Consider the following 18,054-nt stretch of genomic DNA (forward strand, 5'->3'; position numbering starts at 1 on the left):
TGCAGCCCCGCTGCCCTCGTCGCACCCTGTGCAAACCCCACGCAGAAACACACGGGCCCTGCAGCAGTTTTTAAAAAATGCAATTTTAATGACAACAGAAAAAGGTGATTAAAGCCATCCGTGTGACTGGACGTCTTTAAAAAAAATTTCATACAGTTTCATGCTCTGTGGGCAATGCAGTGTACGTATTGCACTCCGTTATCATAATTCACAGAATTGCTTTTAAAAGCTTATAAACTTTAGATCTAAAAATATAAATATTTCACTGAATTCTACATAAAGACTCATATTTTGAAAGCTTCAGCTAAACTCTCCTGAAAAATAATCATCTCCTGAGAATAAAATAGAAACCAAGTGATTGCAAAGCACAGAAGGCTGTACAGTTAAATGTGCTGACTTAAGATTCACCATAGTGTGACTGTTTTACATTTTAATGTTCTTTATTCTGTTAATACACGTTAGGGCCACACCTTGTGTGGGAGGAAGCTGCTTTTGCAATCTTTTTGTAGTATTTACTGTTGATAGGCAACCCTTCTGGGGAGCAGGGAAGACACTACCGTTTCAGTGCGAAGATGCAGCTTTTACACCGCTGGACGACGACGTAGCGTTTGGAACATCTGAACCTTCATCTAGTTTTATTGCAGCTAAAAATAATGTGCAAAGCTTCTCTTTGGGGAACTGATTATCTGAATTTCCAGGTTGCCCTTATATGGGAGTCACTTTTCCAGTAAAGTAGATGTCACCAGGAAGAAACAAAAAAAAAAAAATCCTAGATAAGTTAAGGCCTTGCTGTCTCAAAAGCAGCTCAGCTCTGTGCAGTGAGAACAGATCAGCCTGCACACCTGACCTGCTATGCTAACACGCTCCCTTATGCATGTCAGAGAAGTACAGAAAGTAACTTAAAAAAAAAAAAGTATGGCAGATTGCCTGATAGCAAACTACCCACAATTATCTGTATTACCCAACATCCTGTGAACATCTGCTTTAAAAGTATTCTGAAGTACTTTGTCCCTGGGGCCACGTAATTCTTTTTTTTGCAGCAATTATGCAGAACACACCAAGATACTCAGTTAGCTTAGTACCAAATTTGTTCAACAGCTCTATTTCAAAGCACACTCTCCACGCAGATCCTCTCCCAGGTGCACCTTTGATAACGCTTCAAGTACAAATAAGAGTTCACAAGAGCAACCAGTATGTTCCAAGCTCCCCTCTTGCCAGACATCTGGGAAATGGGAAACCTTCCTGACTCATTGCTGTTTGGGCTCTAAGGGAAGTAGTACGCAACATGACTCAATTAGGACAGGTTTCTGTAGCTTCCCTCCCTTCACATTTGCCTTTACAAAGGCCATTTCCACTGGATTGCTCAACATGCTGTGCAACGATAAGCTCCTTCTGCATTACCAGTATTCAAAGGAAAAAAAAGACACCCCCTCCCCCCAAAGTAGTTCCTGATCAGTGCTGACTTCCCAAATTTAGGTTAGATGAAAAATGACTGTTTATGTATACATTTTGATTTCAGCTGTATACAAAAGCAGAGACAAATCAGACAGACTGCATATCTGAATCACATATCTAAATTGACTTGGATTTGGTAATCCCTTGTTAGGCTTATTTTTCTCTGAAACACTCTACATTCACGTAGAAGGCTCTGAATTTTGTTTTCACTCTATGATAAAGCCTTTAATTCCGCATTTGCAGAGCCCTTAAACTGCTTATTCTTCTATCTCTATTTTAATATGTTAGGGGACTGAACACTCCAAATCAATTTAAAGAGAGACAGGGACAAAGCACACCCAGAACCTCCCCACACTTGTGGTTTTTCAGAGGATCAGCCCATCTCTATAGCGCACAAGGAGGAGGCATAAGAAACCAGCCTGGGCAGCCCACCCACAGCGGCTCCTCGTGCTCCGCCTATGGCCCTCGACCACCCCGGGACCCTCGCTGAGCGCCCAGCACCAGCCCCCCAGGCTCTCCCTGCTCGGGTGAGTGAGGCAGCCTTCACCGTGAATTAGCCACGTGCTTGTTTCTTGCAGATGTCGGTGCAGCACCAGATCTTATCAGGCATCGTAACTCCTTTATTCAGGAAGCTGATAAGTTGTGGGCTTGCAAAGGCAAACGTTGCAATGGCTCGTTTTGCACACAGCTGTACCAGCGCTGATCTGGCAAGGAACAAGTTGCCTGTTTTATCTTTGTCGTTACAGGCTGCAGAGTTCATTCAGTGCAGACAAGCTGCTACACATATGCGAGGGGGTAAAACACCACTGAACCTGTCAGTCGTTCACAATTCAAACCTTAGCTTCACTTCATCCGCAATCATTTTTGCGATGGCAAGGGAGGAGGTAGCAGCAGGAGAAGGGGCATTTCTGACGTGAAGAATTCTGCTTCCGATATCTCCAGTGCCTCCGTCGAACACAAAGTCATCTACCAAATTTCCATCACTGTCCAACGCTTGGGCTCTCACTCCAGATGGACCCCTGCAAATTAAAGGAAGCGCTCACCATTAGAGAGAAAATGTTGCGAGTTAACTAGCCAACCAACTTCACTGAGCTATGACGAAGGCTAAGGCTAGCAAGAGTGACTTCTTTCAGACATGTAAAAGAGGACCCAGGAATTAAGTACAAGCACCTGTAAATACACGTTTAAAACCACGCTTTTTAGCCTGTGGATCCCTCTGTGCAAGATTAGGGAGCTACTGAAGCTTCTACCTTCCACAGAAACAGAGGAAAAGGGAAGACACAAGTCTGCCTTATTCTAGACCAAAAAGAGGGATCTAAACTAAAATCACATGGATTTTAAAATTATACAGATTTTATCCAACCTTTGGCACATTTTTCTGAGCGTTTAGAACACAATATTTAGCATCAAGATCAACAATAATAATTATATAAATGGCCACAAACATTTGTATTTTTTCCAGTTATCACTTCTGTCAAGAAAGGCAAAGGTATTTATTTATTCACAAGCCATTCTTTGTCTTTCATTACACAAATGCATTGCCCCATTTGTAGTGCCACGGTTTTCCCATGGAAGGTAATGCGTAACACACCCTGAAAGTGTTTTATGGCTGTGCAATTTGCACAGTACCTAACCACATACGTTTCATTTGACAGCTAAATAGATGTGTGATCATAATGCTCAATAAGACTACTTCACTGCCAACATCTTCAGAGCATAATACATGCAATTATTTGCAAAAAATAGGGAGCATCTATACTCATTAATCCTACGCAACAGATTAAAAGTTCACGACCATTGCTTACAGATATTTCTGTGGTCTTCACTATCATGGCATCAAGTGCCTCACAATTTTTTAAAGCATTTATTAGCACTGCATTCTCTCCAGTGGAAGTTTGCAAGTGCTATAAACCTCCTTTTGCAGATGAAGAAGCAAAGCAAAAACCAAGAATAGAAACTCATGTACATAGACAAATTTTCTAGCACACCTTACTGGTAAAAAGGAGGGAGGGAGGGATGGCTTCACTTGCTGGCAGACACACTTAGCCCAGATAAGTACACCCACTCAGGAAGTTATTCTAGGCTATCACATTATAAATTACATCTGCTGAATTTATTCAGGTAGACAAATTTTCAGGGTTTGCCCAGGGCCACCAGGCAGAGCAGGGAGCTGAACCTCATCATCCAAATCTTAAGGCAGCATCATAACCACTGAGCACCGTGCAACAGAAAGAACCACCGCAGGGCTGCAGCTTCCCACAAGCTACCCATGCTCTTTGTAAACCCTTTGACGGCACAGCTACCTGCCATCGGGAGCTTGATGCAGCAGCTGTCCGACTGTCAGCAAGTGTAACAGTTTAAGGACTTCTGCTGCATCTTAAGGCCTCATTAAGACCAAGCTTTTCTATGGCAGGCCAATGAATCTTCCCCAGCAGTGAGGAACCATAAACAGAAAAATGTGCTGATACCTGTGCATGGACTTTCTGAGCGAGTATAAGCACCAATATTTTCCCAATGCTAAGTTTAGAAAAGATGACAAGAAAGGTTACCATCCTTTTGCAAAGGGCACTAGCACTTCTTCACAGAATTGAGAAGCATAAGGGATATGTGAGGGAACATTTGTAGTTCCTACATCTTATCTCAGAGGTGAAAGCACTGCAGTAAACAGCACCACATTCTCTCCTTAGAGATAATACTCCGGCAGATAGGCAGAGATCGGTCATAATAGCTCAGAACAGACTGATTTTGTAAAAGTTTGTGTCCTGTCAGAGTTTCTGTGACCCTCTGGTGGCAAAAACAAAGCTACTACATTTCATTGACTCCAAGTCAGCCTAGGAAATTTGCTTTCATTCCTCAGATATTGCTTATTCTGCCATTCCGTAACACCTTGCTGGGTGTTACCACCTCAGCTGGTTTCTCGAATAACCATAAACACATTGTTCATTTAGAGTCAGAGAGACAAGAACCAAGAGGATCGTTTTACTAAAAATAACCCCCAAAATGGAAATTTCTGCTATTCTGTCCTTAAAAGAACATTCATATTGGGTCAGATTAAAGACCCACCTAATCAAGTACTTTGCGTCCAGCCACAGTCAAATGTTGATGTGACAAGAACAGGAAAAGCACAGAAGACTTCTGCCAAATATTCTTCAGTCACCAGCAGTTTGCAGCTCAGGGACTTCATCTTTCCAGTCCTGAACAATGAGTTTCTCCTTTCTCATCTCTCCCACAAGGCTCAGATTTGCAAACCTTCCACCAACAAGGCCGGGGAGATCATTCCAGTCTCCCAGCTCATCTAGTTTTAAGTCTCCAAAGCAATAGGGTAAATGTTATAGCATTTAAGAAATGCTCCACAAGCTACTAATTCTTCCTGTTATAAAACATCCTTATAGGTTAATATAAAATCTCCTCTTCTCCATTTCATCTTATTCCTCCAGGTTATAAACCCTGAGTTTCCCGAAGTCAGGAAATTAACTTCGTTCAGATCTGGTGAAGATGCCCAGGGAAAGCATAATGAAGCCAGGCTGTGGAGCCAAAACCCAGGCTGGCCTTTGGGGAGCACATGAAGGTTTAACCCCTCGTGAGGCAGGGTGGGAGATGTCCCACAACCAGCAGGGTAAAAGAAGAGCAGGTGCCCAGGCAGAGGATTTTCTGTATTATTCCTGGTTGTGAAACGATTCTCTTTCCCTCTCTCTTGAAAAGGAAACCCTTTATTTTGAAATTACAAGCCTCATCAAACATGAATTTCATGACAAGTATATAATGCATGAGCTGGATAGATCCTTTTTACCATGCGCGAGCCTTTCTTATTCTGCATTTTTCTCCCTTGAAATGTTTGGACAATTAAGCCCAACTCCATGTATTTAAATGCCTCAATTTTCCTCACAAGTCTCTTCAGACTCCTCATCGTTTCTAAGCTCCTTTGAATCTGTTCATCTCTTCATATATTGAGAAGCTGAATACAATTTAATTGAGGTGATCAAACTAAGACAATATTCAATCCTTCACCTGAAGGCATAGTGCTCTCCAAGACACATATAAAAACAGCACTGTTCCCCTTCCCCTACAATACACACAGGTGCAAGCACCTTCCTACAACCCCTGCCAGCTCTAGATCTCTTCCAGCCCTACAGCTTTCCACTTCCCTTCTCATTAAACAGCTTTGCTTTAAACCATCTTCTCCCTTCTCAGGGTCAATTAGAAGTCTTCTCTCTTCCTAGATAAAAAAAATTTAGCCAGGGGTACCTCTTATGCTATTTCCCTCCCTCTAGTAATATCAATAAAAACTACCAATCTGGCTTCACCTGTGAATTTCATTAGTGTTTTTCTTCCTTTGTGAACTCAAATTATATGTTCATGCTACCAGATATGTCATGAGGATGAAGAGACTTTTTTTTGTGTAGTAAATATGTCATGTATGTGAATTTCAGCCTATGGAGAGTACATGAAGTCAAACAAATATCCATCGAACCTGTCTGTACACAAGTGTACACAATATAAAAAAAGTGTTCCTGCAGAAAGCATCTGAATGCTTCTGCATTTTGGAAACATTTCAGAGTAAGCTAATGATACATTTACTAGCGTTTAGGATAAGAGATTTAACAGGCCACTGGATGTTACTAACAAGAAAGGTGTTCCTTACCTGAGTATATCATTGACGGTGACCTCAGGGATGAACCGCTGCAGTTGCTTCACCTGTGCGCTAAGGAAACACGCTCTGTACATTTCACTGAGTCCGTATGAGAAGTTTCTCAGCACCAGCTTCCATAACCCACTGTGGAGAGAAAAAACAACTGCAGCAAAACTGCACCTTCCATGACAAATGCAGCCACATCGGACTAACGCTCTACAACAACACAAGGTGGCACATACAACTGTACGGCAAAAGCTCCCATTCCCAACGTTAGTGATCCGACCAAGGCTTTCTACTTGAGAAATACACATTCCTCCTTCCCCACATCAGCAAGTCTTGCTAACAGAGCTCTGGTGTTGCAGTTAAATTGCTTCTGTGGGACCTTACTCTGGCCACTAGTCCTTCCTACGGCCAGGATTTTTCACTGGTCCAATCAAGTAGTAAAACAACTGAAAACCCACGGGCATGAGAGAAAAGAGAGACACTGGTTTCCCCACAATCATTCTGAAGACCATCACCCTCCTAAAAACCTCAGCTTTCAGTCAATGAATTTTACTAGTTCTTTGCAAGTCTTGTTTGCTGGCTTTGCATTCTCAAGTCTTCCGGTATTAGTATCTACAGACAGTGATCAAGATGCTTTCAACTGTTTCCTTTAATAAACTACCTTAAGTTGCGCTCTTTGCCAGAAAGCTATTTTTCCAGTTCCCTGATCTGTTTTGCAGCCCTTGCTTGGATTCTCCCCAATATTTCCAAATACTTTTTCAAGCCTCATTTCTAGAGTTGAGCACTCAGTAGTGGTCTGTCCAATCCTTTACAAAGAAGCAAGATTTCTCTTGCCTTCTACAGATACTCTGATTATTTATGCTTGCACTTTTAGCAATGATTCATAGTTCCTCTCAGATGCTACTTCCCAAGACAGCTTCCCAGCCTGTTCTTGGCTCCTAATGTATTTTCTTGCATTTGGACATTTTTTAAATGCATACTGATGGTCTGATTAAGTTTAATAAGGCAATTCAAACCTCTGTGTAGTCTCTTTTCCAAGCACCCTCTGTAGAGATTCTTATCACACTGTCTAGATTGATTAAAATATTACACTGCATTGGACCAAAACCAATCCTGGAGGAGCCCCGCTAGCAGCAACATGGCTCGCCAATGCTTTCCCATTAGCAGCTACATCCTCAGGCCTGCTGAGACCTGCCTTGGTAGTTTCAAGTAATTCAAATATATCACAGGAAGTCAAATGACTTGGAGAAGTCCACCCATATCAGCACAACCGTTTTTAAACAGACCTAAAACTTGGCAAAAGCAACAGCAAGGTTTCTGACACAAGAACTAGCTTCCATGGAGTCATAAACTGACATTTAAACAACTGTACACAGGAGCCAAAAAGATTACCTGTACAGAACAGCATCCAGAAAGTCTGCAGTGCTGAAGTCAAGCAATCTGTAGCCCTCTCGCTTAAAGGCTAGCACTGCATTAGGACCGAGCCAAACACTGCCATCCATTCGTGGTGTGAAATGAAATCCCAGAAAAGGAAACCGAGGATTGGGAACCTAAAGCAGGATACAAGAGTTATTACAGCTCTTTCAAACCAGATCAGAGAGAAAGCCGCACAACCACTCAAGCCAAGAAATTCCTCTGGGAACCACGGAAAACATTTGTGAGGGGGAAAGCAGAGACATTTAGAGTTCACTGAGCATGACACAGTAGGTAAAACAAAACAAAGCACACGACAGGAGTTATGCTCCCAATAAAAGGAAATAATTTATTTTAAATAATCAAGTAAAAAAAAAAGAAATCAATTTGCCATTTTTATTTCTAAACATCACGGCAAAATAGCTACACAACTGGCTCCTGCACTCATTTTTCTTCTTGTTAATTGTACAGTGATAGCATGTTGCTAATTGAAAACAATGAAGAATAGAAGAGGGCCAAGTAAGACTGCATTTTAGGTAAAAGCAAAACAAACAGCAGAAAAATCTTTTAGCGATTTCTCAGCATATAAATCAGCCCACAGCGAAACCAATGACATACAAATGCCACCAGCAGTAATCACACTACAATGAAATAAGTTATAAAGTGTTAGAAAAACCTCACCAGTCCTGTATTGCTCAAAACAACATGCGGATAACAAGTCTGATTAATGGTAATAACAAGTATCTGTGGTTTCTTTTTTTTTGTTTGTGGATGAAGTACACTGTAACTGCGCTGAAAGTTGAAACGGAAATAACCTGTCTGTATGCAGATACAAGTACAACTCAGTTTTTGCAGGTATAAAGTAAGTACATCTCTTCATGAGCTGGCACTTCAAGATCTTTAGCTATTTAGAAAAGGTGACTCCAGAGGTGTCTATTCCACAGTCTGAAACTAAGCAAGTCTTTGGTATCTATGAAAAATAGAGTATTGTTATGACTGGAAAATTACTTCAACATGTTTCTTTCCTGTGTTCAGTGCACTGCTTCTCCTGGTAAAAATAGGCTTTTAATACTTTCTGAGCTTAGTGGAACCACTCCACAAACTACCTTTTCTTGGTAACACAAACAGATTCATGCAATTTTCTAATCTCATTCTCACATTTGGCCCTAACGGATCATGTCAAGAAGTAAAAGCCACGCTCACACAGTCATGAAGCAAGGCTGGGAGGCACCCTGACATCCCAGCTACTTCCTCCGTCCCACCCCACGACAGGATCCTGCATCGACCCCAGCGGAGAGCAGGTCGGACGGACATCCAGGGCCTGCGGTTCCACAGTTCCCCCAGGGAAACCTGCTCCAGCGTTTAGCAGGCAAATCTAACGCTCTCAGAACACGCTGCAAAATCAAAAAAGAGAGTACATACCGGATAAATGTTTCCTTTAACCATATAGCACTTTTCTGGCTTTAGCACCAAATAATCCCCACGGAAGGGCACAATACGAGGTTCAGGGCTGCACCCACTTATTTCAGACAAGCGGTCCGAGTAGAGTCCTGCACAGGTCACAATGTGCCGACAGTAGATTTCCTCACCCTAAGGGAATAAAAAAAAACCCAAAACCCCACAGCTAAAAATTCAACACATGAACTTAAACAAAAACAAAAAAACAACCCACTCATCACCTACAAACCTCAGAAAAATAAGTTAAGATCAGAAAGAAAAACAACTATGTTTTTCCAAATTGGCTGAAACATTTCAGTGGTTTCATTTAATTCTTGATAACACTCTCCTTTGTTCCCTGCAGAACTATCCCAAAATGGGAATTCATTGGACAGGTAGGACTGGAAGAATCTTTACAGAAGAAAGAAAGAAAAAAAAAAGCCACCAACTCTCAGGTTCAATTCCCAGAGCGCGGAGCCTCGTGCATTACACAAGCATCAGGGCAAGGATCCAACACATCAGAGCCGGAGACTGTTCCTCCGGCAAACTGAACGTCTCCCTTTGGCGCTCCCTCGTTTCTGCCTACCTCCTGCGGAGTGCCAATGCCATTCTAGCCTGCAGCTCCCTGGCCAGGTTTTCATCACCAGCGGGTACAATATAGATGGCGTAGCTAAGCAACCGCGATATATTTGGTTAAATAAGGCCGTTAACAGATTTCACCCCACATACTGGGAGTGGTTTGTAATACTGAATGGTATCCAGAAAGCCACATGAGGTCACAGCACGCAGTTCTGCAGAACTGTTAGATATCTAAGCACCTTACTATCTTAATGCTCCTATCTAAATAAATAAGTCTAAATCTATTATCTACATACCTTATGCTACTTGTTTTCAAAACCTGTGTTTTTTATTTTTAGTTGAAAGAAGAATAAGTTTTGTTTAAGTTTTTGGTGAGGGAATCTAACAGATTTTGGAGGCTACTTTTTAATGAAAGAGGGGAAACAGAACAAAAAAGAAACAGTAACTTGAAAGTGTGCGTGTGTGTGTGCGCATGCGCGTGTGCAGGTGTTTGTTTATTTTTTTTTTGCTTGTTTATTTATTTATTTTAAAGAGTCCAGTTATCCACTCCTGAAGATGAAAAGGTTACTGCTACATTTGCTGTGCAGCATTAACTGACATGCAGGAATGACTCCAGGAAATGCACCTGTTTTACTAAATTATCTCATAGCTTTCTCATTATAAAGCAATTACAAATGCCTCCTTATCATTTTCATAGAAGCCAAACATTGAAGAACAAACATGAAAATAAGCATTTCTTAGCAAGTGAGTAAGTCACAAAAACAGTCCATGGAAAAAACAAACATAACGTGCTAATCGGAAAGATAAGGGGCACATACAGTCAAATGCATGTTACGCAGCAGAAGGAAAAAGTCATAAATACTTTCATTATTTGCTTACACAATGAAATCTGAACGTGCTCACGTGCTTTGTTAGGAATTGACTGAAGTTGTCTTTTATAACAGCAGTCCTAGACGACAATGAACATTTTACTAAACAGCAGTGTTCTAAGTTTTTTGAAGAGCTGATTAAAGCACCAGAGCGCAACAAAAATTCTTAAGAAAAGGAGAAATAGCTTCCTATTAAGCAGTTAAATCTTCAGCTTAGTTCTTACCTTAGAGTTCCTAACAACGACCGGGTATTGCAGCCCTGTAATATAGTTAGACAAGAGAATGAATTAATAGAATATGTAATAGAAAACTGACAGAACAGGCAACTTGTCAGGATGAAGTGTTCTTCCACTGGAAGATCTTCAGGCTACAGAGCAAATGTTGTTGGACGTAACTGTATTTGTGAATCAACGATTTTCTTTATCCTCCCACAGCCTGCAGCCTGTATGCCAGCGAAGGTCCAGCCTGCCCTCCAGGACAGAAGGAAGAGCACTATCATCACAAGTACGCACATGTAATACTCAGCTAAACGTGTTTTTACTATGAGAGAACAACTCACTTCCTCTATTTTACTGGAATTTTCTTTTGTCAGCATTTAATGTTTCAACTGAAGGGTGACCTGCCTGGGGAAAAAAAAGTGAGTTTGCTCAATTCTCTCACTAACATTATTTTGTCTTTCATCTAAACATATCCCTAAGAGACAGAGAGGCTAAAACACAGTTTCAGTTACAGCAAACGTATTTTGAACAAAACCTTACCATCTTCATTTTCTGAAGAACCTTCTTTAGCCATCTCCATGTCTGTGACTTCAAAATCAGTCAAGATCGTCCCACCTGCTTCCTGGAAGTCTTCAGCATAGGACTGGGCCACTTGTTTATAATTCACAATGCCAGTATATGGAGAATCAAGGGCCATCAGACCCTGAAAGGGTATTAAGATACAGAAATACAGTGAAAGTTGTACGTGCACTCTGGTCTTAGAGACACAGTATACTCCATCCGGTATAACATGCACTGCTGCCGAGATGGGAATGCTCCTGTCTCCCCGTTCCTGGTGTTTGCTCATAGTCTCTCTATGTGCCAACTGCAGCATTCATGCGTGCTGAAACTAATACATGCAGAAAAACTTAGGCTGGATTAAAGTGATCATGAAACTACAGCATAAGAAGTGCTTTTCTACAGAGCTGTCAATGATAAAACAGGTTACTTAACCCTAGCTTCAGCAAATAGGTGTTTATTTTTCACCATGCACGGGGCAACTCCCCCTACGAATGGTCGCTTGGGAGTTCTACCCGACACGTGGCTCTTGCCAATGACTCCTCTGAGGCTAAGACACGATCTGGCCAGGTCTCAACACTCACTACATTGCGTATCAGAGAGAAATGTCCTTTCTGAGCTAGACAACAGCCTACGCTTTCTGCCTTAGCAGAAAGCAGCCAAAGTTCAGTTTATAGCTAGAATTATTAATGTTTTGCAATGACATTTTACTATCTTTATACCAAAAAGGCTGTTTCTCACATAATTTTTGTCATGCTAGATGACATCACAACAGTTTCCTAGTTCCATCTATAAAACTGGGACAATAGGATTGCTATACCTCAAAGGGCTGTTTCAAGTGTAAATACGTTAAACATTGTCAGCAACTCAGATACTACAATAATACAGGCCATCTAAATGCCCATGACACAGAACCGTTCATAAAATGATACCTAACACACAACCTTTCTCTCTACTTGATAATACAGCACAACGTATTCTTTACAATTAACACTATTGAAGCTCCCTTTGCTTAGGGAGAAAGGATACAGCTAAGGAAACCAAAACAAGTGAAGTAAGACCCATCTGAATGTAGCCATTTGCAGAAGTAAATGCTCAGCTCGATTTTAAACATGCAAAAAATGTGTTAGAAAGCAGAGACAAAATGCTTAATAACAACAACAACAAAAAAAAGATTCCTCTCCAGAAAATTTTTATCTGTGCCTACAACCACTCATAAGCAACAGTCATGCAACTACACCAACAGCAAACTGCCAGATGAAACAGTATGGAGCATTTATATCCAGGTTTTCCTTTCAGTCAAAGATACACTAAACAACAGCAAATCTGTATTCCACAAACTACTCACACTTCTCCTGCTGTCAAAATAAACAGGCTGAGAAGCGCTACATAACAACTATATGTGTAGGAAGCAACTGGGTTGAAATCAGCTCCATCCAAATTTGTGCTTGCAGAGAGGAAGCAGTTTTCATTGCTGCACTATCAAGTTTAGTATCAGTTAAATGATCTTGGTGGGAAGGGGCAGAATCATCTCAGCATAAACTCAGATATAACAGCTCATATAGATTTTCCTTTGCCCAGATCAATCAACCACAAAAACCATATGAGAAAGTACCTGCAAATAGAAGGAGAAAAATCACTAATTGTCACTGGTGAGAGAATTGTTTTTTTCCCCAAAAAAAACTTACATAGGGGAGGACATCTCTGTGTAAAGCTGGAAAAAGGATGCAGTTCCAACAGCTTGTTGGCTCTGTCCATTTGCCTATAGATTCAGTCCTGCACAGGGACTAACGAGCCTTCTTTCTGCTTCGACCCAAGTAATTCTGATTCCTTTTGGAGGCTGCAAGGGAAATATCACCTGCTCTCTCATTTACAAATGCTGGCCCTCATGATGCAGCCAGCACACCATTTGCAATTAGTGCAGGAGCAGCTCTGTATGATTTCAGCACACAGAGGATTGAACAATGAACGGATGAACAAGGGAACGAGAACAGGCAAGCAGCGGAAATCTGGGGTGAAAGTAGGTGTCAACGAGAAAGATTCTGCAGGATCTCCTAAAGTTGTGACAGACCTGGTCTAATTTCTATGTAATAGCACATGCATATGAAAGATTGTATTGTGCTAAACAGTTCAAGAAGTGAATGGATACATTCATTTTTGTTGGCAATTACATTTCTTCTGGGCCTTCAGGCACTCTTTCGAACTTGTCACACATGCAAGTTACCTCAAGGCCAGAAACGTGTGTTAAATGCAAAATAACGTCACCCGAGAAACTGGCAGCTTATATTCCATTTAAGAATAAGAAAATCCCTTACCCTGCAGAAGGGTTCTTTTGCTTGTATTTCTTTTGCTCCGATCAACTTCAGATCTCGGACATTGTTCTGCAGCCCTCTTTCGTACAGAGCTTTGAGTCTTGGAATTTCATCTTGTTCAATGGCCACAATTAGCTTCAGAGAAGATGACAAGGCACACCAGTGAGCAAAACACAAAGCCAGCTCAGGCTTGGCATCAAGCCCAAGCTGACAGGCAAGCAACAGTCAATGAGTGAACAGTGAATTATAATGCGAGGGAAAAAGCTGTAGTTTGTGCCATTAGTGGCACGAGAGTCTACAAGTACCTACTATTACCGAGAAAGCACTAGTATATTAATGAGACAGTGAAAAACAAATGTTAAAATATAGTTTAAACGACTATCCATGGATAATATTTGCTAAAAGTACTATGTGACCACAAATCTGAATGTGAAAGAAGAACACATGATTTTAAAGGCCCACTGGGATGCTTCTAAACATAAAGTTTAACTTAACCCAAGATGTACAAATCTCAAACAGTTCCAATATTAGCATAAGGAGGTGTGCTGACATGGTGTCTAAAGTGGACCGTGCTAGTCTCGCTTCATTTCAGCATAAAGTTAGCTCTCAACTATCATAAGAGATTTGTCCAGGCTGTGAATTATCTGTGTGGAGAACACGAGAGCTGAGTTTGCACAGTCCATACCACTTCCAGAGGCAGCTCAGGTCTAGCAGCGGAGGCACCGCTGCTCTAAGTTCTCCAAGCCTTTTGTTTAAAACTAGCCTTAGCGCCTCAGCATTATCTTCCCTGGGATAGAGACTGCTGGGAAGGTGGCGCAGAAGCACAATTCAGCATCAGCAAAGGCCCAGCGATGCCTCTGGGTCAGTGCTAGCCCCTGCAAGCCCTGCTTAACTCCTGTAAAGAGAGTCTGCTGCCCACGCCTGTCTTTGTGCTTTGGGTTCAGCGCCGGCTTGTGAGCTCCCAACTTCAGGTGTAAATCAACTGCAAATCAACAGTGCCATCTTGTGCCCTAGCTTAAGGAGCGCAGCGTGCTCACTCGGGGCTCTGCACAGTCAGGGCAAGACAAACACGACGCTGGCGCAGGGTCCATCAACACTGCCACGTCCAGGTACCTTCACTCTGCACCCCAGGACGTGGAAGAGGTTATTAACTAAGCACAGCACCAGCATCTGCGCCCAGGGCCCAGCTGGCGCCGAGGAAGCGCCACTGAGCTGGGAGACCTGGCTCTTGCGGCAGCTGTACATTTCTTCTGTACAGAACTGCAGAAGGACCTTACGAGGTAAATGACTGGCTCATGAAATAGCAGATGAAATTCAATGTAGAACAATGTGAAATGATGGGAAAAACAGTCTTAGCCTTAGGGTTATGATAGACAATCCTGTGAAAATAACAGCTTAATGCTCAGTAGCAGTCAAAAAAGCCCCAAATTGAATGCTAGGAACAATTAGGAAAGGTAGAGAGGGGAACACAGAGAACAGAGAACAGCACTATTTCACTGCAAAAATCCAGTCTGACCACACCTTGTGTGCAGTTCTGGTCTTCCCATCTTGTATCAAAGATGCATTAAAACTAGAAATGGGTCAGAGAAGGAGGACAGGGACGATCGGAGTCATGAAACAGCCTCTCTAAGAGGAATGACTGAGTAAACTAGGACTCACCAGCTGAGAGAGATAATGTTGGGGGAGGAAGAGAGAGAAAATTACAACTGACCTAGAGTGCATGAGCACAGATCAAGTGCTTTCCACCCCTTCCAATACAAGGGCTAAGGGCCATCAGATGAAGCTAAGAGGAGCTGGTTTCAAAACAAAGGGAGGTAGCTCTTCACGCACTGGGTAGTTGATCTCTGGAGCTGCTCACCAAAGGATGTTCTGATGCAAAAAGTTTTAACGGAAAAGTACTTGGAAGAGAAATCCATTGACAATCACAACAGAGAAGCCAGATCAGGCTCAGAGAATATCCTGGGCTGAAAGCAGTTTGATGCTGGGAGAGTTTATAATGATCACATTTTCTTTTCCTGTTCTTATTCTTTCCATGGTCTCTGTTTATAGACACTCCCGGAAACAGGATATAGGGCTGGGTGGACCCTGATCTGAATCAGTACAGCCATTCTTACTTCCCCAGCATTTTAGGCTGTATTAGCTGGAGGTAACACAGCATAAATGCAGGTAACTGAGTCACATCTGGAGCGGTATTCAAGTCAGTGAGTCTTTTCACACCCTGCTATGCCAAGAAGCATGGCACAAGCATACCGAGAGCCTCTGGACTCCCTGGAGCTAGCGGCTCTACACGGGTGCCACTCTGTAGCACTTAGCTTCTTCCTTTACCTGGGGTATTTCAGCTCTGCCCTCAGTTAAGGAGGATTTACTGCTGAGGCCCAGAGAAGGAACTGATTTGAATTGTTGGAAGGAAGGAGAAAAAAAGAAAAGGCAGATTCTTCCTGAAGGTAGTAAGTGTTGCACAAAAGCATCCCTTGGTTGAAAATACCATAACCACATCTATGCCATACATCATAACACACAATATGCAGTCATAGTTTCGAAAGGCAAAGAATACACAGCAGTTCCCGTACCTTCCCACACCGTTTATATGGTATTCCCTTCTGGTCACAGTACTCGTAGCAGAGGGCTGCCCCCTGCACGCACAGCTTAGCTTTCAGAGATCCCGGGGTGTAGTAAATTCCGCTGTGAATCACACCGCTGTTATGTCCAGTCTGGTGACAAGCTAAATCAAAAGAAAGAAAAGCGTGCTGCTAAAATACATGGTCCCATGATCGCTTCGTACCTTAATTATGCCAGGTGTCAGAAAAACTGGCAATTCAAGGTCCTGCCCTAAATGAGCGTTACAACAAGAGATCCTCAAATAAAAAAACTACACAGCACACACAATTCCTCCCTGCTCTCAAAACACTAACAAAATACTGACACTGCAGCTCCTAGTTAATACTACATAACCACAGCTTCTAATGTGCCGAATCAATAGGAAAAGCATTACAAGCTCTTCTTCCATGCCTCCAAGGGCTACAATTGCATGCCAATGAATCCAGACTTTCTACGTATCAAAACTAATTTCAAGAAATTCCATTTCCTAAGTGAAACGCATCCTTAAAGACCTCATCTATCTTAGTGTCAGCGCAGCCCTCAGCTTCTTTGGATATGCTGGCAGGCCTGGTAGGCCTTTCAAATATTCATGAGCCAGATTTGGTTGCTATTTCCTCTTTGTAAATAAGTAAAATAGAGATGAAAAACATCAACATACTACACCTAGCTTTTATTTGGGCAGGTTCTCCCTCTTAAAATATTGACCCTCAAATGTCATCCCTGCTTTGTGCTCACACAGCCGGTCACCGCTTGATGCATGCACCATGTTGGCAATACAAAGGCACTTCATATTTTACACGCACCCGCTCACCACGAGCAATGCACAGCCCGGCTGATAGAGCTGCTAAAGCAAGAGCTCGTGCCCACGGGTCTTATTTTGTGTTAGCAGTTTGCACGATTCCCTGGGGTTGCTCCTACCTACCCTATGTGTCTGAGCATCTCCTTAAGCGCTTCGTGCAAAGGGACTGCTTATGCTCATTGAACCTGTGCTCATCTTGAGTGGGTCAGAGCTGCTTTCAAAGCAGGACACCACAGGGCTCGGTCTTTCCCATTTCAAAGCCTGGACTGGTGCCCAGGTGCAGAGCGCTTCGAGGCTTCCCCTGTCCCCGAACATGGATGAAATAACCGGTCTGATGCAAGCAGGCAACAGCGGCAGCTGTGCCGTTTTACCCTGGCTGCGCCGGGCCAGTGACTAGCAGCATCTCCAGCTGTCACTGCATTAGCTCCCTACCTTTGACCTCCTACGAGAACGGCAGCACCCTGCCCGGCACGCACAAAACATCCAAAAATAGAGGAAAAACGAGGATGGTTTACAGCTCTGACACTCGACAGGCGTTGCTTTTGCCCAGACCGGCAGTCCCAGAACATTTTTAAGCAGGTTTCAGGGCTATCACAGCTCTGTGTCCACCACCGCTTCTCCTCACGCCCTTGTGACGGAGGGGAGAAGAAACCCCCCATCAAGGCCAGGCCTGGCGGGAAGACGCCGGTGCCCCCTAAGCCGTCCGGGGCAACAGCCCAGACAGCACGAGGGGAGCAAACGGAGGGCTCGGGGGGGGAGCCTGGCTGCACGGCCCCCACGTCGTACCCAGCTCCGGCTCCTTCTCCAGCACGGCGAGGGCGAGCGAGGGGTGGCGCAGGGCGAGCTCCCGGGCCGACGCCAGCCCCACGATCCCCGCGCCGACCACGGCCACGTCGAAAGTGCTGCGAAACAAACAAACAAATAAATACATAAATAAATAAATAAATAAATTAACAGAAATACCGCGCGGTAAGAACTGAGCAGAGCCCCGTTTTGCCGCCTCCCCCCCCCGGGCGCCTCACCTGCGCTGGCGGCGCGGGACCCGCCATAGCACCGCGACCCCGCCGCCGCCGCCACCCGCCCGCCAGCGCTGCAGCAGCGCCGCCGCCATCTTAGGGGCGGCGCTGGGCGCCAGGCCGCGCCCCGGCGGGGAGGGAGGCCGGGGGTGGCGGGGGTCAGT

At 43.4% G+C, this 18,054-nt stretch overlaps 1 protein-coding gene across 1 annotated transcript; it reads right to left on the minus strand.

Annotated features, from left to right (window-relative positions):
• Nucleotides 1-65: 65 nt before the first annotated feature.
• On the minus strand, nt 66-18,051 carry L2HGDH (L-2-hydroxyglutarate dehydrogenase). The gene is made up of 10 exons (XM_026118308.2): nt 17,897-18,051; nt 17,661-17,776; nt 16,048-16,199; nt 13,481-13,612; nt 11,148-11,310; nt 10,614-10,648; nt 8,927-9,094; nt 7,484-7,641; nt 6,098-6,229; nt 66-2,474 (listed from the first exon to the last, which is right to left on the minus strand). Exons 1-10 carry the CDS (start codon nt 17,983-17,985, stop codon nt 2,279-2,281), a joined length of 1,341 nt encoding a protein of 446 aa, XP_025974093.2. The 5' UTR covers nt 17,986-18,051; the 3' UTR covers nt 66-2,278.
• Between the last annotated feature and the right edge of the window lie 3 nt (nt 18,052-18,054).

The sequence above is a fragment of the Dromaius novaehollandiae genome, chromosome 5 (genome assembly GCF_036370855.1).
Source record: "Dromaius novaehollandiae isolate bDroNov1 chromosome 5, bDroNov1.hap1, whole genome shotgun sequence".
NCBI classification, from domain to species: Eukaryota; Metazoa; Chordata; class Aves; order Casuariiformes; family Dromaiidae; genus Dromaius; species Dromaius novaehollandiae.